Consider the following 27,069-nt stretch of genomic DNA (forward strand, 5'->3'; position numbering starts at 1 on the left):
CCCACTCCCACGACACACCCAGTCAATCTGCTGGAACACAGGCAAGCAGCCATGTGGACCAGCCACATTATTGATAGGCATGCAATGCACAGAGCACACCAAGGCACAGATGTGTCACGGGCATTATCACATGCATGTGAACTGGAAGGGGACCCACCCACACTATTTCCAGAAACTGTTGGTCCACATAGGTATGTGTGTGGACCAATATATCCAAATACATGTACTCTCATGCACAAGTGCCACACAGGGGACTCCAGGAGCAGGGCCTCGGCAGACCTACACCCACCAGCCTCACTCAAAGCAGGAACTCAGGATGTCTAGCCCACACCAAACAACAAGGCACCAATGGAATGGGACATTTAATTGTCTCTGGAGTGTTCCCGGGTTGGGGATTGCGGGGCCTTTGGCAGAGCCCTGGCTAATGGAGCCAGCAAAGATGCCCATCAGCTTGTGCCAGGCAGGGTGGCAGCCCCAGGGCCAGGCTGAGACAGCCAGCACTTGGGTTGTTGCTTAAGACAATTTCTGAGGCTACTGGCTAAGGAATGTTGCCTCTGAATGGAGGAGAGGGGGCTACAGATAGAGGGAGGAGAAGGAGAATCTTGGGTTGGGGGGCGGGGCTCGAAGATCAGAAGGTTAGGAATAACAAGGAGTTGGTCACAAGGTCCTTCATGGCCCACAGTGGCTGGGGGCTGGGGGAATGCGGTGACGGAGTGCAGTTGGCCGGCTTGGGCCCGCCTCAGGCCAGTTTCAGGAACTCCTGCAGCGTGTTTTGTTCCACAGCCTCCACAAAGAGCTCATAGTCCTGGGGGAGGGGATGAGAGAGGTGGTCACCTGAGTGCTGGGGCTGCCTCAGGTGTGGCTCTGGCCTGAGTCCTCTACACACTTCCCCACCCTCAATCCCCAGGCTCATACCCCACAGTACTGATCTCCGTTGACAATCTGGGGTGGGGTGGCCTTGGGGTTGCCTGCCAAAGCTCGCATCTCATCCCGCAGGGCATTGTCCTGGGAAATGTCCACTAGCTGGTACTGGATGCGCTTCCCATCCAGGATGCGGGTCACCTCGCTCTGCTGGGATTTGATCTGGGGGCAGAGGGCAGGCAGAGTTTAGTGAGCAGGCTGAAGGGCTTAGGGGGAACCCTGGGCCCACGGGCTGTGGCCAGGAACTCTGGTCTCCGTCCCCCTCCACAACCTGGGGAAGGGTTCTGGCCGGTAGGACTTTTGAGAATGAGAGAGGACCACCAACCATGGGGAAGGGAGTCAGAATAAAGGGAAGTGGGATGAAATTCAGGGTGGGCAGAGCCAGGAGCTCAGCGATAGGGAGGGCTGAGCAACGGGCCACCCAACCCTGGTTCACACACCCGGTGGAGGAGGAAGGGCAAGGTAAGGACGCGGTCTGGGTCGTCCTGTAGTGGGGGTACAGAGGATGGGCGTGGGCAGTTCATGCTGGGGCTGTTGAGGCCCCAGGGTGCCCGATGAAGAGGGTAAGGGTGAAGCCGCGGGGGCCCCCTCCTGGGACCCGACCCAGGAACCGACCTGGGAGGCCGCCCCGCACCTCTCTTGCAGCCCCTGCCCCACCCTCGCCCTGGGGGCGGGTCCGGGCGCCCACACTCTCCCCCAGCGTGGGCCGCGGGCATGCACTCACTTCACGGGATCCAGTGACCGACGTACTGTAGACGCGCAGGCCACTCATGCTGAGGATGGACGGACTGGCGGTCGAGCGGGCGGTAGCTACAGCTGCACGGCCTGGAGACGACGACGCCGCTCTCGGGAGCGGTTTCCTTCCTGCTCAACTCGCGAGTCACCGCTCTCGGGACCAATGGGCAGCGCGGGCAGGGGCGGGGCGGGGCCTGTGCTACCCCTCCCCGCAAGCAGCAGATCCCTCCCCTCCCCCTCAGGGCCGAGCGCCCGGGACCCCGTCCCACGCGGAGCTGCCTTCTTTGGCCCTTCTCTCTGGCTTCAGTGTGAGACCGGGGAGAGACCCAGTGGCTCTAAAGGCTGGGGCGGGGGGCAAGGGAGAGGGTTTGGTAAAGGCTGCCTCCGCAGCCCAGGTGTCCTGCAACCCAACTAACTACCCACCCCTGTGCCGCGATAGCTCAGTGCAGCGCAGCTCGACTCGACTCGGCTCCGGGATTTTAATTTTGAAGGCTGTTTTTACCCCTAAAGTTCCCAAACTAGGGAACCTAGCTCCAAAGGATCCAACCCCCGACCCCACTAGGGGACATATGACTAGCCCCTTGGGATAGGAGGCACACCAAAACGGAGACAGCCTCTGCTTAAGTATTTTCCCCAATGTTCCTGTGCACTCCTGCAGGTTTAGACCAGGAAGGGTGGTGGCAAGGGGTAGGGCCACACTCCTACGGAGCCTGATGGAGACCAAGGTAAGAAAGGGGCTGCTAGCTCTGGAAAGGATGGAGGCAGAGGGCAGTGTCGGGACTCCTTGTTAAAGACCCAGAGCTGGTCTGGGGGTGGCCCCAGCTCAACACCAGCTTGTTTGCATAGGGCACTCCAAAACTACTATTGTCAGCAAAAATTCAGGGGATTCAGGTAGAGTACCCCAACTCTGGAAGCTGTCTGGGGTTGGACATGACACCCCTCAGAAGTCCCCCCAGGTCCACAGCTTGGAGAGTGCCCCAGGAAGACAACCCTAGGTCCCTGAAACAGCGCCCTGCCTTGCTCTGGGGAAGCCACTTCCTCCCAGCACCCATGGGCAGCCGACTTCCTCTCAGAGGACTACTGAAACTTTACAATGGTAACTTTGCTGTAAGACTCTGGGCAGCTTCGCCCAATAGAGTGGTGTGGGAAGAAATCTGACTTTCCCTATAGAACAATAGGGGAGCAGAAGTAGAGATACAGACATGAGAATGGACCTGCCAAAGGTCCCTCCTTGCTGTCTGGGGAACTTGGCTAAACTCCCAGGCTTTGGCTTCAACAAACCAAAATATAAGGGGTGGAGTAGGGGATGGTGGGGTGATGGAAAGCAATGGAAAACTGAGGAGTCTGTTAAAATTTTTATTTTGTAATGAAAATAGGCAATACAAACCAGTTGACATAACAAGAATTCATATAAATAACTGCTTATAAACTTTATGAAGAAAAATACCCGTGAGCATGGTGGCTGGGCTGCCAACACAGGGTGGAGGCCAACCAGCCGGTTCTGCTTTCAGGAGGCAGGAGCCCAGAGGCTGCAGGGACAGCTGGGTGGGGCTGCTCTGAATGGAAGGGATAAGTAACTCCATAAATAAAACACAACTTGTAAAAACACTTAAGGAGTCTTATTCAGGACCAGGAGTGAGGTCTAGGACACTTCCCCCACAGCCCAAAAGCTTAGTAAGAATCTCATGGTGGCTGACTAGGCTCCTGAACTGCACAGCGCTCCTCATACCTACACATGGCTTTGGCTTGGCCTGGCTCCAGCTCTAGAGGCGGCCGGGGGCCAGCCCAGCAACCAGATACAAACAGCTGAGAGATGCTCCCTAAATGAGGAGGCAACAGAAAACAAAGCAGAGGTTCGAAAAACCCCAGAGAAACAAATTTTAAAAATCCAGAAAAGACTAAAAGCTATACGTTAAAGCTAACCAGTACTAGATACTCTGAACTCTCAAGGAGCCCAGAGCAGGAAAGGGACCCCTGCCCCCAAACACGAGAGGCACAAATCAGGGCTGGACACTGGCCCCAGCCCCAGGGTGAGGGGATGAGCAGCTTGACAGGTGACCCGTGGTATTCTGCAGGGAAATCCTGCCTAAACTCAGAACCAAAAAGGAGAAGTCCAAAAAGGGGGCAACCTGGATGGCCTGAGAATAAAGAAGCAGGGGGTTGTGCCAACCATATGGCCAGGGCCCCAAGGCCACAGGATAGCTGGAGAGGGGTCTCCTGTAAAATGGCACAGAGGAAGGAACCCTGGCTCTAAGCCCTAGGCCCCCAATTCTAGCAGGTTCTTTGCTAAGAGCTGATCACCCTGAGTTGTCTGTGAGAACAAGAGCCCTGAGAAAGCAGTAGGACTGTGCCCAAGTAAACCCAGGAAGCCAGCTCAGCTCCCAGGAAGGCTGGCACCTGGGGGGGCCTGAGAATGCTTAAATGGCCATCGGTATTGGTACACAGACTTTCCAGACCCCTCTGGTGAACTCTGGGGAAGAGCAGGACCATGGTATGGAGTGGGAATAAGTGTGGATCCCCCCTAAAGGATGGAGAAGGGAGGTGAGCAGCCCGTTTGTCTCTGACGTCAGCCTGGGGCTAGGAACAGTCTGAGGATTTATCAGGTGACCTGCAAAAGTTAATTAGTAACTCACCCTCAAAGGGTGAATCAGAATGACAGGACATGCAATCCAACAAGGCAAAGCCTGTGCGCAACAGGGCAGGCACAGTTCCCTAGTCAGCCCTCAGCCCCAGATGCAGGCTCTTACCTCCTTTCCACACCTTCTCTCTGGGAATAGCAGCAAACAGGAGGCAAGAGGTTGTCAGGGCAGGACCTGCTGGACTGGGCTCTCAGGAGACCAGATCCTCCCTTGGGGAATATAGCCTGTCCCATGCCCAGCATTCCTCACTGTGTGACACAGTTTTCTCCCATATCCTGGGCATATCTATCTGACATGGTGGTCCTTAAATCCTCAATGTCATGGCGCAGCTGTTGAACCTCTTCTAGTTTCCTCCTGATTACATCCGGCTTCTGTAAATCTAGCGGAGTCCCTGGGTGCTGTGCAGCTGGCGAGGAGAACATTTTGAGAGAACGTTAGTCAAGGGATGCTTTCAGTGGAGGGCGCAGTATGCACAGTCAGTACCTTGAGGCCCATGGTCTTGAGACAAGGTACTTTTACAAAAGCAGCTAGGGACAGTGGGCTGAAAACTTGCTGCCTAAGGGCCACTTTTTGGTTGTCTTGCACCCAGGTACCCCATAAAGATGCCTATTTCCAAAATAGATTTACTGAACATTTACTCTGAGAAACACATAAACTCTTGAAGGTCAGTGATCAGGCCTCCGCAGCCCTGTTCACACATTGCTCTAGATGGGAAAGCTGGATGAGGGGGAGAGGAGACTGGACCTACTCTCTCCTGGGTCCCACACGGCCTGAGGACTCACAGTGAATGCCCAGGAGCAGGGAGAGATTGGGGTCGTGGCCCTGGGCCCTCTGCGTCACCACGCTGCAGACAGCCTGCAGGTCTTGAAGACAACTGGCTAGCTCCTGGTGCAGCTCAGATGCCAGCTGGGCCATGTCTGGTGAGGATGGGGCCCCTGGCTGAGCTTGGCGCAGGTTTTCCTGGAGCGTTAGGTTCTTTTCAATCAGGTCCTGGTTCTGTGCGGAAAGCTGAGTGGAAGGAGGGCAAACACATTAACCTGAAGCCAGGGAAAAGCATTGTGTCTGCACCCAAGGTGGATCCGTGCATGTGTGTGTGAAGGGAGACTGTGAGTCAGGTGACACCCCCCTCTCCACCCCTCCCGACACTCAGCATTCCCATCCCCTTCCCACACCAGGCCTAGTTCCTCCTGGTAGGCTGGGCCCACAGGGCTCCCACACCGAGAGGAAACCACTCCCTAGCAGACTCTGAGTCATCAGCCACCAGGTTTCTGTTCAGGAACCAGAGAAGATCCTCCCGCCCCTCGGAACTCTATCTGAAGCGTCCCTCGGCCAACTCTGTTAGCCAGGCTATTAGAGAAGGCTTAACGTGAACCGTGAAATCTGAGAAGACACTGGTTTCAATCTCTCCCTGCCACCCTGACAAAAGTGGCCACCAGCCAGTCTGATCAGTGTGTGTCAGAGGAATAAAGGGAGCAATAAAGACAATATGACAGCTAGTGGCCACTGGGTGGGGAGCTGGGGACCTGGAGGAGACAGTGCTGGAACGTACCCTTCTATGAAACTGGGCTTTACTACATAAGAATAGTTATTCCCCTACACCTGTGTCCTCCCCCACCCTGAACAGCATACCTATTCTCCCTCCCCCCCTCCCTCTCTCCTAGTCTATTTTAAAGACACTGAATAGAGAGTTCCTTCTCCAGTCCCAGCCTTTCGCCCACACTAAGCCATGTGACAATCCTTGCTCTGGGAGACTTGTTCCTAGGCACCTGGCCAGTGAACTTGGCTGTCCCCTGATGACAGCTGTTTACTTCCTGAGGACCACCAAACCCTCAGCCTTTCCAAACCCTTCCCTTCCCAACCACACAAATCTGCGGCTGCAGGACAAGGGGAGAGAGCATGACTTTCCACACACAATTACGTAGTTAGGGACGTAATTACGGCCACTCTAAGACAGGCTTAGGACCTTTAATATAAAGGATGATGTAATAATGGTCCTTCCTCTGCCAAATAACCCTCAGTAGGCCCCTTTCACACAGGGGGCTCAGGCAGGTGCTGGTTGGGAGAGCAGGCCACGCTGATCACACAGGGGGCTCAGGCGGGTGCCGGTTGGGAGGGCGGGCCGCGCTGATCACACAGGGGGCCCAGGCGGGTGCCGGTTGGGAGGGCAGGCTGCGTGGATGCTGCTCACCTCCTTCACTGCTGCGCGCAGCTGCTGCAGGGCTGTCTCCCTCCGCTGGGCCTCCTCTCTCAGGGCTTGGCTTGTTCCTTCTTCCTGAGCCACCTGCCGCTTCAGGCTCTAAATTCCATGGCCAGGAGTGGTACGAAAACACACCAGGGGTGACAAGTCTGGCTCAGGCCAAATCACTCTGGCCTGCACTATATGGGAAAAGCCCTACCCTGCCCACATACTGCTGCTAAAAGATTATCTTAGAACAGTCCGGATTAAAGCCCTCCTATAGCCAGTGACCATGCACAAACTAAGAGGCCATTTGCTCAGCAGGGTGTTCCAGGCCAGTCTGGCTGGTACCTACTTTTCTAGCCATCTCTTGACCCTCCATACAACCTTCATTCCAGCCACACTCAGAATGGCTGGCCTTCACCCCAAGGTTCCAGCTCCAATTCTGCTGCTCACTCCTCTTCCCCTTTGCCCAGACTTCTCTGCTCTGCCTGTCACCCAGGAACTTCCAAGGCCCTCCTCAGCTTTCATCAATCTGAATTCACAATCAATCGAACCTCATCCTGCTTCTCATACCTCCATCAGAGCTGAGTGCACTGGTTGTGCATGTGATTCTGCCCCTCCACTAGACCATAACTATCTTGAGGCCAGGGCACATCCATTCAGTTGAGTTCAATATTCATTGAGCACGTACTGTAACAGGCAGAGGTTACTGAAAAGAATACCAATCTTCAAGGAGCTCACAGCCCAAGCCTATGACAATACTATGTTTTAAATGCTTTGACAGAGATGAGAAGGGGTAAGAGAACACTCCTACAGGCCCCAAATCTAGTTCATATTGTGTGTGCACGTGCATGTGTGGGGTAGCCAGGTGGGTGAAGGTATTTACAGTTGTTACCTTCTGCCTTTCATTCTGTTCATTCCAATTTCCCCCCAAATTTGTAACTAATTTGAACAAATAAAGTATTAGAAAACAACTGAATTTTCGCATTCTGTACTAATAAAAAATGTAACTGCCTTATGCCAGGTTCCTTTAGCATCTCACTAGGAATTCCACAACAGTCCACTGGCCTCCAGCCTTGCCTTTCTCCAAGTGCCAACCTCCTTCCATGCCGCAGCCTGAGCTGCAAGCCTGACCACATCACACCCCAATTAAATGCTATAGTAGACTGCCATCACTTACCTAAAGAATCAAAGCTAACTTGATTGAAGAGACACAGCCACCTCCCCCAATGCTCAGTTCTCCATTCACCATCCTACTTCAACATCATCAAACTGCTTGCAGCTCCATGTGCAAAATCCTCCTTCTCTTCCTTCAAAGGTCATGACCTCCAGAAACCCTTGACCTCCCCTTCTCCCACCAACTCTTCTATGCTCCCCTATGGTAACATGGACTTTGCTCTCACAGTACTGTGCTGAAACCCTTCCCCAATAAGACTGTAGGCTAAAGCACTCATTGGGTCTCATTAACTTATTTTTGTGTGTCTCATTCTTGTATTCCTAACACTGAGCAAACTGCATGAAGAGAACACAACAGAGCACTGGTCAAATGCTCGAGATTCCATCATTAAGTCCTACCCACCATGCCCCAAGGACTCTAGCTCACCTGTTCTTGTGAATGCAACTGATCTATCTTCTGCTGTTGCTTCTCCACAATCTGGAAGGCAAAGTTATCAAGGAAGACTGTGAGCACAGGCTGATGTTGAGGTAAGGACAAGAGGGCAAGAGGCTACACTAGGACCTGTAGTCCAGCTATTAGCTCTACTGGCTATAGCCAGTCAACAGTGAAACTGGTGAAGACAACTTAGCTCTACCTATAGAAACATAACCCAGATTCCCTATCCTGGCTAACCAGCCTCACACTCCTGTGCTCCAGTCACAAAAAAAAAGTTGTAGTGTGGACTTATGACCAATACTGGGGGAGACACCCTTACCCTGATGACTGCAGGTCAGTGGAATTAACTTTTTTTTTTTAGTGTGAGAAGAAGGGAACAAACAGGGACAAACAGGAAGGGAGAGCGATGGGAAGCATCAACTCACAGTTGTGATACCATAGATATTCATTGATTGCTTTCTCGTATGTGCCTTGACTGGGGGCATCCAGCTGAGCAAGTAACCCTTGGCTCAAGCCAGCGACCTTGGGCTTCAAGCTAGCAACTACGGAGGGTCATATCTATGATCCCATGCTCAAACTGGTGAGCCCGTGCTTAAGCCAATGACCTCGGGGTTTCGACCCCGGGTTCTTAGCATCCCAGGCTGACACTCTATCTACTGCACTATAGCCTTTTCAGGCCTGGAATTAACTTTATATATAGCTAGCATACATTCTTATTTTTTGCTTTACTAAAATGACTAAAAATTCAGTATAATAAAGCCCGCCATATCCAGAGCAGTGATGGTTGTTACAGCACTTATAGCTTTCATCACACTGACTGTTCAAGGAGAGAAGTTAAACAGGCCCAGTTTTCTATCCTTTGAGACCTCAAGTATTTTCTGAACTATTTCTGTGTTTTCTCTTTTGCTGATCTGTGACCAGTCTCACCAGCAGGCCCTGGGCTCCTCCTTCTCTGCTAAAGATCTCAATGGTGAGATCTCTGCCCAGTGTAAGAGGTTCTACACGGGGCCTGAGCTATGAATGAAGTGCACCATGCTTCAGTGCACCATGCTGGAGCATCTAGTCTGAACATTTGAGGCATGTCTTCCCCTCACTTTGCTTGCCTGTCATAAGGATGAATATCTAAAATGCAAAGTTATTATGCAGGCATGACTTCTTGGAAAAGAGGGAAAAGCTCAGGTACCACATCTTCCATGACCCAGGGCCAATAATTCAAGATTCCTTCCCAATACACAATTTTCCCTTTCCTCTCAGCACACGCCCATTACAGCCTGGATTCCTGCAGTCACCTTTCGGAGGGAATCACATTCCTTCTGCCAGGACTCCACTTCCACTTTTGGACCTTCTTCCAGATGGGCTGGGGCTTCTCCATGGGCCTCCACACACTGCTTATCTTGAAAGACAGCAGCCTCTTCAAGAAGTCTGAAGTCAGAGAGATGTGGCTTTGACTCCTGAACTGCTATTTACTGTGTGTTTTGGGGCAAAAACAGGGCTCTTCTGAGCCACAGCTGAGGATAATGTTAGGTCTATTGTAATGTCAGGTGAGCCACACAGAAGCTGCTCAGTCTATAATAGTTTCTTTCCCTAGAGGTCAACATCTATACAATGGCCACCTGCCCAAGGCTCTTTTATTTGTTTTGATATCTAAAAATAAACATTCATCACATGTATTTAAATATATGTTACACATGTATACTGTAGAATTTTGTAAAATACAAAAAGTTTTTTCTTGGCACACATAGTTTGAGGCAGAGTCAATTCTGTCCCTAACTTTTTGACTCCAAACAATGGTCTCCTCCAATGGATCCCCACAATCACTCTCATCATGGCCCATCTGCTAAGATAAACAACACGCTCACTGTGGTTGAATATGGGATAGAAATCCAATCCATCCCATTAGAAACTGGATTTGGTCCAAGAGGCTACTAAAACACAGCCTCACATTTTCAGAAAGTGCTATTAATATGGAGGAGGCTCCCAAGACACCGTGAAAGTACATTATGGCATCCTGTTTTGCTCTCAGAACCTTTTGTGGCAATTGAGAGCAATCCCTAGGGCTGAAGAGAAACAGATGCTGCTGGTAGGCTTTAGCTTTACAGGGTTTGAAATGTGGTTAAACCCCAGTTCTCAGTACCAGGATCTAGTTTTGCAAATATACAGACAATTCATTTCCCAGTTTATAAAGTGCTTCCATTCATTCAACACATAAATACTCAAGGATTACCCATTGTTATTATTATGGCAGGCAATGAGTTGGATCCTTCCAAAGAATACAATGACAAGCTCCCACTGGACCGGTACATCCTCCACACTCCATCTCAAAGACATATGCCTTGCCCATACACACTTTTCTATAACTCACAATCCAAACAAAATGAAGCCCGGAGAGGTAAAGTAATTTGAGGAGTCACACAGGTAGGGAGTGGGGAGGCGAGGACCAGAACCTAGTTCTCTACTTCTTTCCTCAACCCCACAGGGCTCCTTACCTCTGTCTAGTGGAGAATTCTGCTTCTCTCTGTCGCAGACTTTCCAGCTGAGCCTCCTTCTCCCTGCAGGCTGCCTGGGTCTCCTCCAGCAATCTCTCCAGCTCAGTCACTCTCTCCTGCAGCTCTGTGCTTTTCAACTCAGAATCCTTAAGCTGAGAGACAGGATCCCATTCTTAGGTCAATAAACCAAAAAAGACTGGGTATCTCAAAAAGTTTATATCCCAGTTGTAAATATGATGGATGTGAGTTTTGACATGACTTGAGATTTTCCTTGCAGGAAACCACAGGGTAACTGCAGACAGCAGAGGCTGAGAAAGTCCCCCTGGCTTGACCACCCCCTGCTTGCCCCAGGTATGCCCAAATATTGCTGCTACCTGCTGACTCTGCTTCTGATGGTCTTCCAGGGTAGGCAGGTCAGCCAGGTAGCGCTCCAAGGTCTCAATACGCTGCTGCTTCTCCCGGTTCTGTTCTGACTCCTTCTGACATTTCTTTTTCAAATTATTGATATGTTTATCACGACCCTTGACCTAAAGAAAGGAATGTCAAGACTCTGTCTCTATTAACTCCTCTAGGACCCTGAACATTAGCTTTTTTCAAACTGACCATTGTCTCTGCTCTTAGTGCTTAAATGTTGTTCTACTGCAATGAAGGCAAGAAGCTGATCAAATTCAGAGTGAACATACCTGAACTTTCCAATCAAGAGCAAGGAAGGAGGGCTCCCTGAGCAGTTTTCGAAACTTACTCAAGAACTTTTTTATTTTTTTTGTATTTTTCTGAAGCTAGAAACGGGGAGAGACAGTCAGACAGACTCCTGCATGCACCCGACCAGGATCCACTCGGCACGCCCACCAGGGGCGAAGCTCTGCCCACCAGGGGGCGATGCTTTGCCCATCCTGGGCATCGCTATGTTGCGACCAGAGCCACTCTAGCGCCTGAGGCAGAGGCCACAGAGCCATCCCCAGCGCCCGGGCCATCTTTGCTCCAATGGAGCCTCGCTGCGGGAGGGGAAGAGAGAGACAGAGAGGAAGGAGAGGGGGCGGGGTGGAGAAGCAGATGGGCGCTTCTCCTGTGTTCCCTGGCCGGGAATCGAACCTGGGACTTCTGCACGCCAGGCCGACACTCTACCACTGAGCCAACCGGCCAGGGCCACTCAAGAACTTTTGCATAATAAAACGTATCTGAGCACAGGATGTGCTAGTAGGGTGACATGCGCTCATTCCACAAGAAAGCACAGAGGACCCCTTCTTTCAGGACATTCCCAGACCTTGCCCTATATATGCCTTTATTTGGCTGGTCCTGATTTGTATCCTTTATAATAAAACTGTAATCCTAAGTATAGCACTTTCCGGAGTTCTGAGTTGTTCTGGTGAATTAATAAACCTGATGGGTTCGTGGGAACCCCTGGATTTATAGCCAGTTGGTCAGAAGAATGAGTGACCGTGAGAACCCAGAACTTGCAGTTGGCATCTTGTTGGGGACTATGCCCTTAAACCTGTGGAGCCTGAAGCTAACTCTGGATAGTGTGCATCAGAACTGAATCAGAGAAGTATATACAACTTCCTTGTAGACATACAACTAGTCTGGTCTGTTCTGGTTAATAGGCAACACATTCTTCCCTAAATACCACACATGCTATAAAGCTACGCAATCATCTGGAAGGGTTAATGAGACTGTAAACTCCTTGACAAGGGATGTGTCCATTTTTCTCATTTTCATATCCTAACACATGGCACAATGGTTGCATAATGCAGGCAGTCAAAACAAGATTTGTTAAATGGAGACTTTTCTCTCCACTAGTACAGCTTTTTTATTTCCTGACTTATGAAAAAGGAAGCTGGAAGAAGCAAGAGAAAGCAGAGAACCATGAAACAGATCTACTGATGCCAAAGAGGAGGCACAGGCCTAATTTAATACAAAGATAAGATAGTATAAGAAATCCCTGAAAATCAGTGAAAAGCTTTTACCTCAGGTATAATCTGTACTCTTCAACTTCAAAATCAGTGATTCTTACATTTTAATATGCAGCAGAATCATCTAGGAAGCTTATTTAAAATGCTGATAACCAACTCTGAATTAACCTCTGTACTCAAGGCACCAGGTAGCCCTGAGGCAGGTTATCAGCTACAAACCTGAAAAATAGGGATTTACTACAAGTCTATATACATATAGCTGGATACCACCCTCACCCTAGGTTTCCCCAACAAGAAACTGGAGATTTAGCCTCTGGAGAAATCAAATGAGGGAGATTCCAGACTGAGGGATATCCATCACAGTAGAGAGGGTGAAGCACTGGATTGAAAATAAACAGAAGTAAAAATCAATGTACAGTGCCTGACCAGGCGGTGGTGCAGTGGATAGAGCGTCGGACTGGAATGCCGAGAACCCAGGTTCAAGACCCCAAAGTCGCCAGCTTGAGTGCAGGCTCATCTGGTTTGAGTAAAAAGCTCACCAGCTTGGACCCAAGGTCGCTGGCTCGACCAAGGGTTACTCAGTCTGCTGAAGGCCCGTGGTCAAGACACATATGAGAAAACAATCAATAAACAACTAAGGTGTCGCAACGAAAAACTAATGATTGATGCTTCTCATCTCTCTCCGTTCCTGTCTGTCTGTCCCTATCTATCCCTCTCTCTGACTCACTCTCTGTCTCTGTAGAAAAAAATAAATAAAATAACCTATGTAAATAAAATAACCTATGTGTATCAGAAATATATATATATATATTTTTTTGTATTTTTCTGAAGCTGGAAACGGGGAGAGACAGACAGACAGACTCCTGCATGCGCCCCACCGGGATCCACCTGGCACGCTCACCAGGGGCGAAGCTCTTCTCACCAGGGGGCGATGCCCTGCCCCTCTGGGGGGTCGCGCTGCCGCGACCAGAGCCACTCTAGCACCTGGGGCAGAGGCCAAGGAGCCATCCCCAGCGCCCGGGCCATCATTGCTCCAATGGAGCCTTGGCTGTGGGAGGGGAAGAGAGAGACAGAGAGGAAGGAGGGGGGGTGGAGAAACAAATGGGCACTTCTCCTATGTGCCCTGGCCGGGAATCGAACCCGGGTCCCCCACACGCCAGGCTGACGCTCTACCGCTGAGCCAACCGGCCAGGGCCTCAGAAAAATATTTTAAAAAATCAATGTACATTAGTGTTTTGTAACTGCTGGTCTGCAGACTGGCCCGCCAAAAGTGTCACGCCAGCCAGCGAAAGAGTTTCCGCCCTAATGTTGTATGGAGATTATAGACCCAATGATTTTAATGATTTCGCTAATGCCCAGAGTGATTTCTGTCTTAGAGGTCCCTAAAATAATTCTCCTAATTTCACTGGTCCCCAAGTGTAAAAAGGTTGAAAACCACTGTACAGAACTGTGGCACTCTAAAGCTAATCTCGTTCTCAGTGTTAAGATAAAGCTAATCTCGTTCTCAGTGTTAAGAACGTAAAGGCTAATGGGGGCATAAATGGTGATGGACGAAGACTTGACCTGGGGGTTGGGGGGTGAGCACAAAAACACTGTGTACAGAGATAAATTATAGAACTGGGCACCTGAAACCTGTATAATTATGTTAACTAGTGTTGCCCTAATAAGTTAAAAATAAAACCAAAAACAAAAAACGTAAAGGCTAAAAGCATTTCTGCTTCCAGAAGTCCCAACAGGGAGAGGCTGATGATTCTTTTCTAGATAAGACATTCAGAGATTGATATTTGAGGGTTCCCAAGTGAGATGACAGTTTAAGTCTGATCATAATTTATTTTCCATTGATTTGAGAGCTAGAGAGAGAGAGAAGCATCACCTCATTGTTCCACTTCGTTGTGTGCTCATTGGTTGCTTCTCCTATGTGCCCTGACTGGACAGATCAAACCTGCAACCTTGGTGCTCTGGGATAATGCTATGCTATGCTCTATCCACTGATCAACCCGACCAGGGAATAAAACTGGGTGTTTTTGGTTTGTTTGTTTTAAGAGAGAGACAGGAAGGTGGGGGAGGAGAGAGATGAGAAGCAGCAACTTATAGTTGCTTCACTTTGTTTACTGATTGCTTCTCACATGTGCTGACAGGGAGGCTCAAACTGAACCAGTGTCCCCTTGCTCCAGACAGTGACCTTAGGCTCAAGCCAGAAACCCTGGGCTCAAGCCAGCAACCTTGGGATCATGTTGAAGATTCTGTACTCAAACCAGCAACCCCACGCTCTGTGCTCTAGCCGTCAACCTCGAGGTTTCAAACTGGGGCCCTCAGCATCCTGGACCAATGCTCAATCCATTGTGTGACCGCTAGTCAGGCTGAATCTGCACTTTTCTTTTTTTGTGACAGAGACAGAGAGAGAGACAATAAGAGGGACAGGTAGGGACAGACAGACAGGAAGGGAGAGAGAGGAGAAGCATCAATTCCTCATTGTAACTCCTTAGTTGTTTATTGATTGCTTTCTCATATGTGCCTTGACTAGGGAAGCCACAGCAAAGTGAATGACCCCTTGCTCAAGCCAGCGACCTTGGGCTCAAGCCAGTGACTATGGGGCCATGTCTATGATCCTACACTTAAGCCAGCGACCTCGTGCTCAAGCTGGCAAGCCAGTGCTCAAGCGGGTGACCTCAGGGTCTTGAACCTGGGTCCTCTGCGACCCAGTCCAACGCTCTATCCACTGCACCACAGCCTCGTCAGGTTGCATTATTATTATTATTATTTTAAGTGAGAGAAGGGGAGATAGACAAATACCAGCATGCAAGCATGCAGTCTAATCGGGATCCACCCAGCAACCCCCATCTGGGGCTGAGCTATCCTCAGAGCCTGAGACCAACACTCGGACCACCAAGAACTATCCTCAGTGCCCAGGGCCAATGCTCGAACCAATTAGGCCACTAGCTGTGAGAGGGGGAGAGAAAAGGGTGGGAAGGGAAGAGAGCAGATGGTTGCTTCTCATGTGTGCCCTGACCAGGAATTGAACCTCGGAGGTCCGCACGCCAGGCCAACACTCTATCCACTGAGCAAACCAGCAAGGGCCTGAACCTGCATTTTTAACAAGATCTCCAAGTAATTCTTTTTTTTTATTTTATTTTTTTTATTAATTTTTAGAGAGGAGAGAAAGTAAGAGAGAGAAGGGGGAGGGAAGAGCAGGAAGCATCAACTCCCATATGTGCCTTGACCAGGCAAGCCCAGGGTTTTGAACCAGCGACCTCAGCATTTCCAGGTCGACGCTTTATCCACTGCGCCACCACAGGTCAGGCAGTAATTCTTTTTTATATTTCCTATCCCTAACCTGAAATCTAAGTGTAACCTTAATTTTCCAAACTCTAACCATATATCTGAGCTCAACATAAACCTAACCCTAACTCTAACACTCAATCATACCTAATCTAAACACTAATCTAATTTCTACCACTAAGTGAAACCCTAACCTTATACCTAAACTCATCCCTAAACCTAAACTAACCCTACACAAAAACTCAATCCTATCCATAACTCTAACCCCAACCCCAACCCTAAAACATAAAACCTAACCTGACACCTAAATTTAACGCTAACCCTAACTTTATGCTAATCTTACCCTGACCCAAAATTTAAGTTCAATCTTAACCCTAACCCTAAACCTAATCTTAATAACTTCATACCTAAACTTTACCCTAGCCCTAACCATGACACTAACTCTAACTATATACCTAATCTTAAACATAACCCTAATCCTAACCCCAACCCTACATGAAATCCTCTCCATCACCCTAATCCCAAGCAAATTCCTAATCAAAACCTATACCTATGTTCAACATTAATCCTAATCATAGATCTAACTCAACCACTAACTCTAACCAGAAACATAACCAACCCTATACTGCCCTCAACCCTAAACCTATACTTAATCTCTACCTAACATTATAACCCTCCTTATAGCCCTAACCCTATACCAAACTCAACCCTAACCCTATAATCACTTTCACACTTAACTTTCTAACTTTAACCCTAACAATAACATTATACTTAACCCTCTCTATAACCCAAACCCAAATTCTAACCCTAAACCTATACTTAACCTTATTCCCTTTTTTTTTTCTTCAGAGACAGAGACAGAGAGAGAGTCAGAGAGAGGTATAGATAGGGACAGACAGGAACGGAGAGAGATGAGAAGCATCAATCATCAGTTTTTCGTTGCGGCACCTTAGTTGTTCATTGATTGCTTTCTCATACGTGCCTTGATAGTGGGGCTACAGCTGACTGAGTAACCCCTTGCTCAAGCTAGCGACCTTGGGTCCAAGCTGGTGAGCTTTTACTCAAACCAGATGAGCCCGTGCTCAAGCTGGCGACCTCGGGATCTTGAACCTGGGTCCTCCGCATCCCAGTCCAATGCTCTATCCACTGCACAACCACCTGGTCAGGTTATACTTAACTTTATTTCTTTTTTTTTTTTCTTTTTTCTTTTGTATTTTTGTGAAGCTGGAAACGGGGAGAGACAGTCAGACAGACTCACGCATGCGCCGGACCAGGATCCACCCGGCACGCCCACCAGGGGCGAAGCTCTGCCCACCAGGGGGCGATGCTCTGCCCCTCCGGGGTGTCGCTCTGCTGCGACCAGAGCCACTCTAGCACCTGGGGCAGAGGCCAAGGAGCCATCCCCAGCGCCCGGGCCATCATTGCTCCAATGGAGCCTTGGCTGTGGGAGGGGAAGAGAGAGACAGAGAGGAAGGGGGGGGGGGGTAGAGAAACAAATGGGCGCTTCTCCTATGTGCCCTGGCCGGGAATCGAACCTGGGTCCCCTGCACGCATGCCGTCGCTCTACCGCTGAGCCAACCGGCCAGGGCCTTAACTTTATTCTTAACCTAACTCTAACACTAACCCTACCAATATACCTAACTTCAATCCTGAACCTAATCCTAACACTAACTTTACACATAAACTCAAACCAAAACCCAACCTTAACCCTAACTCTATCCCTGTACCTAACCTCAACCCTACACCTAACCTTCACCCTAAATCTTACCCTAACCCTAACTTCAACCCTAACCCTAATAGTAACTTAACCTTATACCTAACCTCAATTATAACCCTAAACCTAGCCCAAGCTAACCCTAATTCTGTACCTAATCTCAACCCTAAACCTAACTCAAAACCTAATCTTATACTTAACATTAACCTAATCTTAACCCTAAAACTAACCCTATATCTTTTTTTAAAAATTTTTTTAAAAATTCATTTTAGAGAGGAGAGAGAAAGGGAGAGAGAGAGAGACAGAGAGGGAGAGAGAGAGGAGAGAGAGAGAGAGAGAAGGTGGGGAGGAGCTGGAAGCATCAACTCCAATATGTGCCTTGACCAGGCAAGCCCAGGGTTTCGAACTGGCGACCTCAGCATTTCCAGGTCGATGCTTTATCCACTGTGCCACCACAGGTCAGGCTTAACCCTATATCTGACTCAACTCTAAACCTACTCTAATTCCAAGTAATTCTTAAGCACATTAAAGTTTAAAGTTTAAGAAGCAACTTGCTCTGCCCTGGCTGGATAGCTCAGTTGGTTAGGACATCGTCTCGAAGTGCACATGTTGCCAGTTTGATCCCTAGTCAGGGAACATAAAAGAACAGATTGAGGCCTGACCTGTGGTGGTGCAGTGGATAAAGCGTCGACCTGGAAATGCTGAGATCGCCAGTTCGAAACCCTGGGCTTGCCTGGTCAAGGCACATATGGGAGTTGATGCTTCCAGCTCCTCCCCCCCCCCTCTCTGCCTCTCCTCTCTCTCTCTCTCTCTCTCTCTCTCTCTCTCTCTCTCCCTCTCTTCTCTAAAGTGAATAAGTAAAATTAAAAAAAAATTAAAAAAAAAAAAAAAAAAAAAAAGAACAGATTGATGTTCCTGTTGACCCCATGGTCGCTGGCTTGAGCAAGGGGTCACTGATGCAGCTGGAGCTCCCCGGTCAGGGCACATTTGAGAACAATCAATGAACAGTTAAGCTGCCACACTATGAGTTGATGCTTCTTATCTCTCTCCCATCCTGTCTGTCTGTCCCTGTTTGTCCCTCTCTCTCTGTCTCTCTCAAAAAGGAAAAAAAAAATCTTTAAAAAACCCAACAAACAAATCAACGAAGGCTCTGACCCAGTTGGCTCTTCCTGGTTCCAAGAGTAAGGGCCAGAAACATCCTAGAGTTTGGCAGGAGAGGCCTGTCAACTCCTTTGTGAATTAGAAAGCTATCAGCTCCTTAGCTTACCCTTTCTTCCTGTTTCTTCCCCTCCTCTGAATGCTTCTGCAACGCCACTTTGAGTGACTCTCTGATGAGCTGGACTTCAACTTCTGAAGCAGAGAGTTTCCTTTCAAACTCGATCTTTTCTTTGCTCAAGGCTTCCGTCTTCTGCACAAACTGCGTACGTAAGAAAGCGTTCTCTCGCTGCAATTCCTGCAGAAAGATTCTCAATAAATCTATTTCTTATGCTCACAGTCCCACGTACTTTACTTATTCCAGGAGACCTCATGGTCAGATCTCATCTTTCTCTAAGAATTTCTTCAAGCAGTGCTTCTCAAAATGTGGTCCTAGGACTAACAGCATCAGTGTCACCTGGAAATTTGTTAGAAGTACCAATTCTTGAGCCCAATTCCCAGGCCCACTGAATCAGAAACTCTGGGGTTGGGTCTCCACAATCTGTGTTTTAAAAGCCCTCAGGTGGTTCTGATGCACACTCACATTTTAGAACCAGTGCCTTAAAGCAATACCTGAGGAGTTGTAGTACAATGGAAGTAACACAGGACAAGGTTTCAGAAGACCTGGGCTCCGGGCCTGGTTCTCCTTCGCTCTTTCTCTGTCTGATCTTAGAGAAGTTCTTCCTCCCTGGACCTCAATTTTTTCATCAGTAAATTAGATAACTAAACTACATTTTATCTAAGGGCCTTTCTCGCTCTAACAGTCTGATTCTGTAAGATGGAATAATCTCAACAGGCCTACTAGGTGGCAAAGTCAGTACTATAATGTGTCTATATCACTGTTTTTCAATTGCTGGTCCACGAACTGGTCCACCAGATATTTTGTGTTGGTCTGTGAAAGAATTAACGATCCTGATAGTGTATGAAGATTATAGACCCAATGATCTCAGTCAAATTCACTTATGCTCAGGGTGATCTCTGCCTTAATGATCTCCAAAATAATTCTATTTTCAACAATCCCCAAGTGTAAAAATGTTGAAAATCACTGGTCTATATCCATCACTGAAAAGCCCAAACTGCAGAGAAGCTGGTTAGCAAAACTGGCTTCTTCCAGAGCCACTGGCCTCAGTGAGAATGTGGTTTCCTTCAGCTGCTCCTAGACAATGGAAGATAAAAATGGAAATGGCTCTAATTACCCCATTACATCTGCCTCTCCTTCCATTTGGCCAGGGCTGGTAGATTAAGACTTCTCAGAACATCACCCAACTCTAGGACCCTGGAATGTACCTTGCTCTGCCTTCCTTTCTCATCAGTATGTCCTGACACCAAAGCATTTGGACTTCCACCTGATTCTACCCTTAAGCCTCTTCTGCTCCCAAAGGAGCAGGATAAGGGATGCTTTATAATTAGGACGTTTACTCTTTGAGGGAAGGGACGCGTTACATCACTTGGTTTCTTTTCTATCTCCTGAACACCTAACAGGGCCAAGCATAGCAAAGATACTGAGTTATGACAAGCACAATGCCATCATAGCTGCCAATGCTTACCTGCAGCCTCAGCAAGCAGACATCCCCAAAGGGGGCAGAACGGCCCAAAAGGGCACTGTGGACTTGTAGTTCACTCTCTCGCACTTTCTGCTCCAGCTGAGAGATGTGTTTCCTCTGCCTGCAAAAGTCAGAAGAAAAAAAAAGCCAGCAGAATGAGGTCCAGGGTTTATTTATTTATTTTTTAGAGAGGAGAGACAGAGAGAGAGAGAGAGAGAGAGAAGGGGGAGGAGCTGGAAGCATCAACTCCCATATGTGCCTTGACCAGGCAAGCCCAGGGTTTTGAACCGGCGACCTCAGCATTTCCAGGTCAACGCTTTATCCACTGCGCCACCACAGGTCAGGCTGAGGTCCAAGGTTTTGACACTAACTCATTTGCAAATATGAGCCCCTACTTTCCTTACATGGGTACAACCCATACTATATAGGCAAGGATTTTGGTTGGGTTCTGGGTAGTACTGATTTGTGGAGGAGAAACAAATGAGAAAGCTGGTATGGGGAAATGAGGAAAGATCAGCTGCAAAGAACCGCCTGCCCCCTTTAGTAGGTACTGCCCAGAGCCTCTACTGATACATAACGGGTCTATCACACCTGTCAGATACAGGACTAGGCCGCTATCAACCTAGCTCTACCAGGAAGTAAGGAGGGACCTAAACAGAGGTGGGTGTACTGAGCTTGAGGAGACTTCATTAGGTATCCTCAGTGAGGGCTTGAAGAAAAGAAGCTGGCCTTAGGGTACACTTTGTTCTCTTACTTGTCAATGAGGAGCTCCTTTTCCTTCAGAAGGTGTTCGTTACTGTTCAAGATGCTGATCCACTGTGCTGGCTCTAACATGGGCAAGGAAGGAGCAAAAGCAGCGGGATGGTGGCAGGTGGCTCCATTCTGAAGCTGAAAAGACAAGCAGGTCTGAAGCGGCTTGATCTTGACCTATAGGCACCTGAAAACACCTCAGCAGTACCCTGCTGGGTCTGTAGTCAACGCTCACTCTGGCTTGGCCTAAGAAGGCCCAGTGTTTATGAATTAATTTTAGCTCTGATGCATGACTGGAAAGAACCTGCCAGGGAGACTTCTGCCAACTTCTGCTCAGAGAGGCTCTAGTTTCTAAGAAAAGGTCAGTTATCTTTCATTATCTGGCAACAGAGGCAGACCAAGAGCTAAGATGTCCTCAATAATCAGGAGAAAAAAATATGTCCAGCTTCTTTTCTTCCCACTCTTAAGCAGCACAAGGATCTTTTAAAACACAAAAGTGGTATAGTGGAAAAAGCAAAGGAGTTCAAAGAAAGTTCTTAAACCTTAGCTCTGTCACTTAACCAGCTTTGTGACCCTGGATAAGATGACTTATTCTAAGAACCTGGTAAACATCTACATGTAACTCATCAGGGTGCTATAAGGATTAAATAAGATTGTGTATGTAAAAGTACCTAGCTTAGTGACTTTTTTGGGTCTTCTCTTGTAACCCTTCACTTTGGATACATATCTGGTATTTAATTTAGACACCAAAAAATTAGATGGCATTCACAAGTCTTCATTTCCTATGTACAAAGATTTTCCCTCTTTCTTACAAATGTTTTCTCTAGAGTCAAACTTATAGGACAAAACCTATACACACAGTTCAAAGATCTGCACAGAACCTGCACAATCCAAGGAAAGAAGGGCCTTTACCTGCATTTGCTCCATCTGTAAACGAATCAACTCCAGATGCTGTCGACAAGTGCTGAGCTCACAAGACTGATCACGGGGATGCCAAGGGTCAGAATTTGGTTGCCACACCTGAGTGGGTAGAGGCTTTGAGAGCCCAGGAGCAGGCTGGAGTCCCAAAGGGAGCAACCCACTGCTGCTAGGGTGTAGTCCGTTCCGCTCACTTACCACCCCACTGCCTGGTGCTTTTTTGGACTCAGGCAACACTTTGTATAACTCCTTGTTTGGGTCAGTTCTTAGGTTGTGAAAGTGGACTCGGTAGCGAGGATCCGAATAAAGTGTCTCCATCACTGCTGTCTGATTGAAGGTAGACTCCGTATTGGGAATGTCAAACTTCCTCATCTCTTCTTCTCTTTCATGGCCCACCGCTGGGAACCAAGACCGCTCAATTCCATTTTCACCAGCAGCACCGCAGAGATACCTAAAATCTCTAGATAGGCCTGGAGAACGTTTCACTGCACCAAGGTCTCCATTTCTTGTCATCCCCACAGTTTCAGCCAACCCTGACAAAGGGATTTTGGAAGAAGAGGGTCCAGCAGGTGTAGAATTTGGCTTGGCAGGAGAGGTCCCCAGAGTAGAAGGCATCACATGAGCGGTTGGAATGGTTACGTGGCTTTTGATGGGCTGGAAAGAAGGGCTGCTACTTGAGCTGCAAAAATCTGTGGAGAGAATAGTATTCTATAAGTCAAAAATGATGTAGCAAGCGTTCTTGAGTCTAGCTGCTATGCCAGACATTCCCTGCCTACCTGAGACCAAGGAGAGAGGGCACTATCATCACAAATACCAGGCAGAAAGACATGACAGCCTAACTGAAAGATGTGTGTTCTAGGGTTCCAATGCCATTCGCAAAGTAAACCAACAAAAGACAACAAAGGCTTCACTTTTAACTTATATTCTGTTCCTTGTATCTGAATAAAAAAAAAATTTCTAGTCAACAAAGCTGAAAAGTAATCTTTAAAAAAAAATCACTTACTTAAGGGAAATGGATTAGGTCCTAGTCTTCTGAGAGCTGGGTACCTCTAAGCTATAATCCAATCTAATGAAAATATCCTTTCCAAGGGCTGCAAGAATCTTCTGTGACCTCCAAAAGCTCACCAATGAGGGTGAGCAATGAATCTAAACAATCTGAAGAATAAGGTGAACTGGATAGTGCTGCTCTGTATCCAGGGTAGGGAGTACAGCATCTGAATCAGGATTCTGTTCTCTCTCCCACACACCAGAACTGACGGCCTGAATATGTGCAGTTATTCTTAGTAACTCTCATGTTTCACTCTAGCACAGTGAGCACTCTCAAGTGGATACACGTTGAAATCCTCTTTTTTTTTTAGAGAGAGAAGCATCAACTTGTTGCTTCACATTAGTTGTGCACTGACTGCTTCTTGTAAGTTCCTTGATGAGGAGGGGACCAGCACCGTTCAAGCTGAGCCAACAACCCCTTGCTCAAACTGATGACCTTGGAATCTTGTGGATGATACCCATGCTCAAGCCAGTGACTCCATGCTCAAGCCGGCGACCTCCGAGTTTCAAATCGGCAACCTCAGCGTTCCATGTCTATACCCCATCCACTGAGCCATCACTGGTCAGGTTGAAATCCTCTATTTTATATTTTGCCTTTCACTTACCCCTTTGTTTGTATCCAACTGTGATATTTTCCTTTTTTCTTCAGACTGAACTTACGTTTCCTTTAGCTCTTACCCAGTCTTGGGAGATAGCTCTCTTACTATCCTTGCTGCAGAAGGTTCACATTTCTACATATTTTCAACTTTCAAGTGCTATCTGAAGAAGACTACAAGGTCACAGAACTAACATGCCAGCGTAGTGGGCTTTAGTAAGTTAAGAAACTGTATCTACTACCTTCAACAGACAGAAAAGTGAGTAAAGGGACAAAAACTATAAATGTCTTCCCTTTTCAATTATGTCAGGACTGTTTTCCAAACCAAGCATAACCACCTTGATTTTATTTATTTATTTTTTAGAGAGGAGAGAGAAAGAGAGAGAGAAAGAAGGGAGGGGGAGGAGCAGGAAGCATCAACTCCCATATGTGCCTTGACCAGGCAAGCCCAGGGTTTGAACTGACAACCTCAACATTCCAAGTTGGTGCTTTATCCACTGCACCACCGCAGGTCAGGCCATAACCACCTTGAAAAGAGTGGGTTACCACTTTGTTTCTCTTTTTTCTTTCCATCAACCTACACAGAACATACTCAGCTAATGAGAACAGATCTATAACCTTTCCTAGAATTATATAGGTACAAACGAGCTACCGTCTTCTCATACGGGTTTGTAAACAGCTCTTTAAAAACAAAGGCCCACCTGACCAGGCGGTGGCGCAGTGGATAGAGCGTCGAACTGGGATGCCGAGGACCCAGGTTCGAGACCTCGAGCTGCCAGCTTGAATGTGGGCCCATCTGGTTTGAGAAAAAGCTCACCAACTTGGACCTAAGATGCTGGCTCAAGCAAGGGGTTACTTGGTCTGCTGAAGGCCCACGGTCAAGGCACATATGAGAAAGCAATTAATGAACTATGTGTCGCAATGCACAACAAAAAACCAATGATTGATGCTTCTCATCTCTCCATTCCTGTCTGTCTGTCTGTCTCTGTCTATCCCTCTCTCTGACTCTCTCTATGTCTCTGTTTTAAAAAATAAATAAATAAAAATAAAAACATAGGCCCAATGACCCCTTGCAATGTATGCAAAGTATCTAATTTCCAATTTGCTATACTCAAGACAATCTTGGGGACCTACATAAGGCCATACAAAAAACAAGCAAGCACAACAAAAAAACAATAATTTCTGATAACATGCATTAGCCTCTTAGGACCAAGAGAGAAGGTCATTTCAGAGTCAAAGAATTTTTTTTCTCAGGAGAGAGAAAGAAGTATCAACAACTAAATGGTTGTTCCATTTAGTTGTGTAGTCATTGATTGCTTCTCGAATGATCCCTGACCAGGGATCAAATCTGTGACCTTAATGCACTGGGATGATGCACTGAGCGACCCGCCCAAGGCAAAGAATGTTTTCAATGTAGCACAACTTAAATATGAGACTAGTCAACAGGTAGATGGGTGATGATAAAGACTTCCAAGACTAGGCCCTGGCCGGTTGACTCAGTGGTAGAGCACTGGCCCGGTGTGTGGAAGTCCTGGGTTCGATTCCCGGTCAGGGCACTCAGGAGAAGCGCCCATCTGCTTTTCCACTTTTCCCTCTCTACTTTCTCTTTCTTTGTCCCCTCCCACAGCCAAGGCTCCACTGGAGCAAAGTTGGCCCAGGTGCTGAGGATGGCTCCACAGCCTCTGCCTCAGGCGCTAGAATGGCTCTGGTTGTAATGGAGCAATGCCCCCTAGTGGGCATCCCGGGTGGATCCCGGTTGGGCACATGCAGGAGTCTGTGTTTCTGCCTCCTCACTACTCACTTCAGAAAATACAAAAAGAAAAAGAAAAACTTCCAAGACTAGAAGCTCTCTACTTAAAATCCTCCATAACAGCCTGACCAGGCAGTGGCGCAGTGGATAGAGCGTCAGACTGGGATGCAGAGGACCCAGGTTCGAGACTCCGACGTCGCCAGCTTGAGCGCGAGCTCATCTGGTTTGAGCAAAATCCCACCAGCTTGAACCCAGGGTCGCTGGCTCCAGCAAGGGGTTACTCGGTCTGCTGAAGGCCCACGGTCAAGGCACATATGAGAAAGCAATCAATGAACAACTAAGGTGTTGCAATGCGCAATGAAAAACTAATGATTGATGCTTCTCATCTCTCTCCATTCCTGTCTGTCTGTTCCTGTCTATCCCTCTCTCTGACTCACTCTCTGTCTCTGTAAAAAATAAATAAATTTTAAAAAAAATCCTCCATAACAGCAGTATAGTATTTGCTCTCACCAATGGTCCTTGTTCCCAAAATACTATAATTCTGGAACAGAAGACAGTGAGATCATGGCATAGAAGGGGCTGTTTCCATGCAGAAGTTAGTAAGAGTTCCTTCCATTCTCCATCCACAGCACCACTCTCTAAAGACCCATCAAATTCAGTTTGGAGCCCTTAAGACCCAAAGTAGTAATGCCAAAACCAAAGCCAAAGAGGTATCAACTGACCCAGGAGAATATAGTTTTTCTAATTTTCTAGCAAGTGTGATCTACCCATGGATGAAGTTAGTTAGCCTTTGTCACTTGTCTATTGGGTTTGTTTATATTAACAAAACTGCCTGATTCTGACAAAATGCTATAACAATCAAGTTATACTTTAAGTCTGGCTTGTAGTTGAAAACATTTTGAAACAAAATAGCAAAACTAATTTTCAAGGTGATCACTATCTTGCACAATTTTCAGAGGCTTTCAATATTTAGTGTATGAGATACGTCATTTTTTATTTAGAGAAGCCTACAGTTCCCAAAATCACTGGATTTTTGCCACTTTAAGGATATATTTCTAAAATCTCTCTTCTCAATCACAGCCCCTCCCCCCAAAAAAATCCATAACTCATTTTTTTAGCAACCATTCTTTTTTGGTAAGGGGTGGATTTAGCTATTGCTAAACCTTGATCATTTTGTCTACACTCCTTACTGGTTATAAAGTATAGTCATCTGAACTAAGCCAGTGACTATTTCAGTCTTTAACATAGAGAGTTAAAAGCTTCCTGAGCTCTCCAGTATCCATCTCTACCCTGCCCTTGTGAATCTTCAAGGGAAAACACCTTAGTGGAGAATATAATCAAAAGAAAACCTCTTCAATTTACAAATGCAACAATGAACTATATACCAGTAATACGGGTTCTCATCTGCACTCCAAACAAATCAAGCTACATTCAGAAACAAAATAAGCAAGAACTAAGATTAAGATAAGGACCATGGGGCCCTGGCCAGTTGGCTCAGCGGTAGAGCATTGGCCTGGCGTGCGGGGGACCCGGATTCGATTCCCGGCCAGGGCACATAGGAGAAGCGCCCATTTGCTTCTCCACCCCCCCCTCTCCTTCCTCTCTGTCTCTCTCTTCCCCTCCCGCAGCCAAGGCTCCATTGGAGCAAAGATGGCCCGGGTGCTGGGGATGGCTCCTTGGCCTCTGCCCCAGGCGCTAGAGTGGCTCTGGTCGCGGCAGAGCGACTCCCTGGTGGGCAGAGCGTCGCCCCTGGTGGGCGTGCCGGGTGGATCCCGGTCGGGCGCATGCGGGAGTCC

At 47.9% G+C, this 27,069-nt stretch overlaps 2 protein-coding genes across 5 annotated transcripts in view; both read right to left on the reverse strand.

The window, feature by feature from the left end:
* Window positions 1-349: 349 nt before the first annotated feature.
* SH3BGRL3 (SH3 domain binding glutamate rich protein like 3) lies at window positions 350-1,804 on the reverse strand. Its single transcript, XM_066265124.1, has 3 exons — window positions 1,646-1,804; window positions 916-1,083; window positions 350-805 (listed from the first exon to the last, which is right to left on the reverse strand). The coding sequence occupies exons 1-3, from the start codon at window positions 1,691-1,693 to the stop codon at window positions 740-742; spliced, it is 282 nt and encodes a 93-aa protein (XP_066121221.1). The 5' UTR covers window positions 1,694-1,804; the 3' UTR covers window positions 350-739.
* A 1,194-nt stretch (window positions 1,805-2,998) lies between these two features.
* CEP85 (centrosomal protein 85) overlaps window positions 2,999-27,069 on the reverse strand; it is a 43,752-nt gene continuing 19,681 nt past the window's right edge. For 3 of the 4 annotated variants that reach the window (XM_066270025.1, XM_066270024.1, XM_066270026.1), the window contains 11 exons: window positions 21,876-22,570; window positions 20,968-21,101; window positions 20,217-20,334; window positions 18,743-18,928; window positions 10,947-11,099; window positions 10,573-10,724; window positions 9,376-9,508; window positions 8,078-8,128; window positions 6,484-6,591; window positions 5,078-5,303; window positions 2,999-4,701 (listed from right to left, as the gene is read on the reverse strand). In XM_066270025.1, coding sequence (XP_066126122.1) covers window positions 4,541-4,701; window positions 5,078-5,303; window positions 6,484-6,591; window positions 8,078-8,128; window positions 9,376-9,508; window positions 10,573-10,724; window positions 10,947-11,099; window positions 18,743-18,928; window positions 20,217-20,334; window positions 20,968-21,101; window positions 21,876-22,570 — 2,117 coding nt within the window. In that variant the 3' untranslated portion in view covers window positions 2,999-4,540. Of the gene's footprint in view, window positions 4,702-5,077; window positions 5,304-6,483; window positions 6,592-8,077; window positions 8,129-9,375; window positions 9,509-10,572; window positions 10,725-10,946; window positions 11,100-18,742; window positions 18,929-20,216; window positions 20,335-20,967; window positions 21,102-21,875; window positions 22,571-22,884; window positions 23,103-27,069 lie in introns of those variants that run through there. The other variant, XM_066270027.1, reaches the window with a different exon arrangement.

This window comes from Saccopteryx bilineata, chromosome 3, assembly GCF_036850765.1.
Source record: "Saccopteryx bilineata isolate mSacBil1 chromosome 3, mSacBil1_pri_phased_curated, whole genome shotgun sequence".
NCBI classification, from domain to species: Eukaryota; Metazoa; Chordata; class Mammalia; order Chiroptera; family Emballonuridae; genus Saccopteryx; species Saccopteryx bilineata.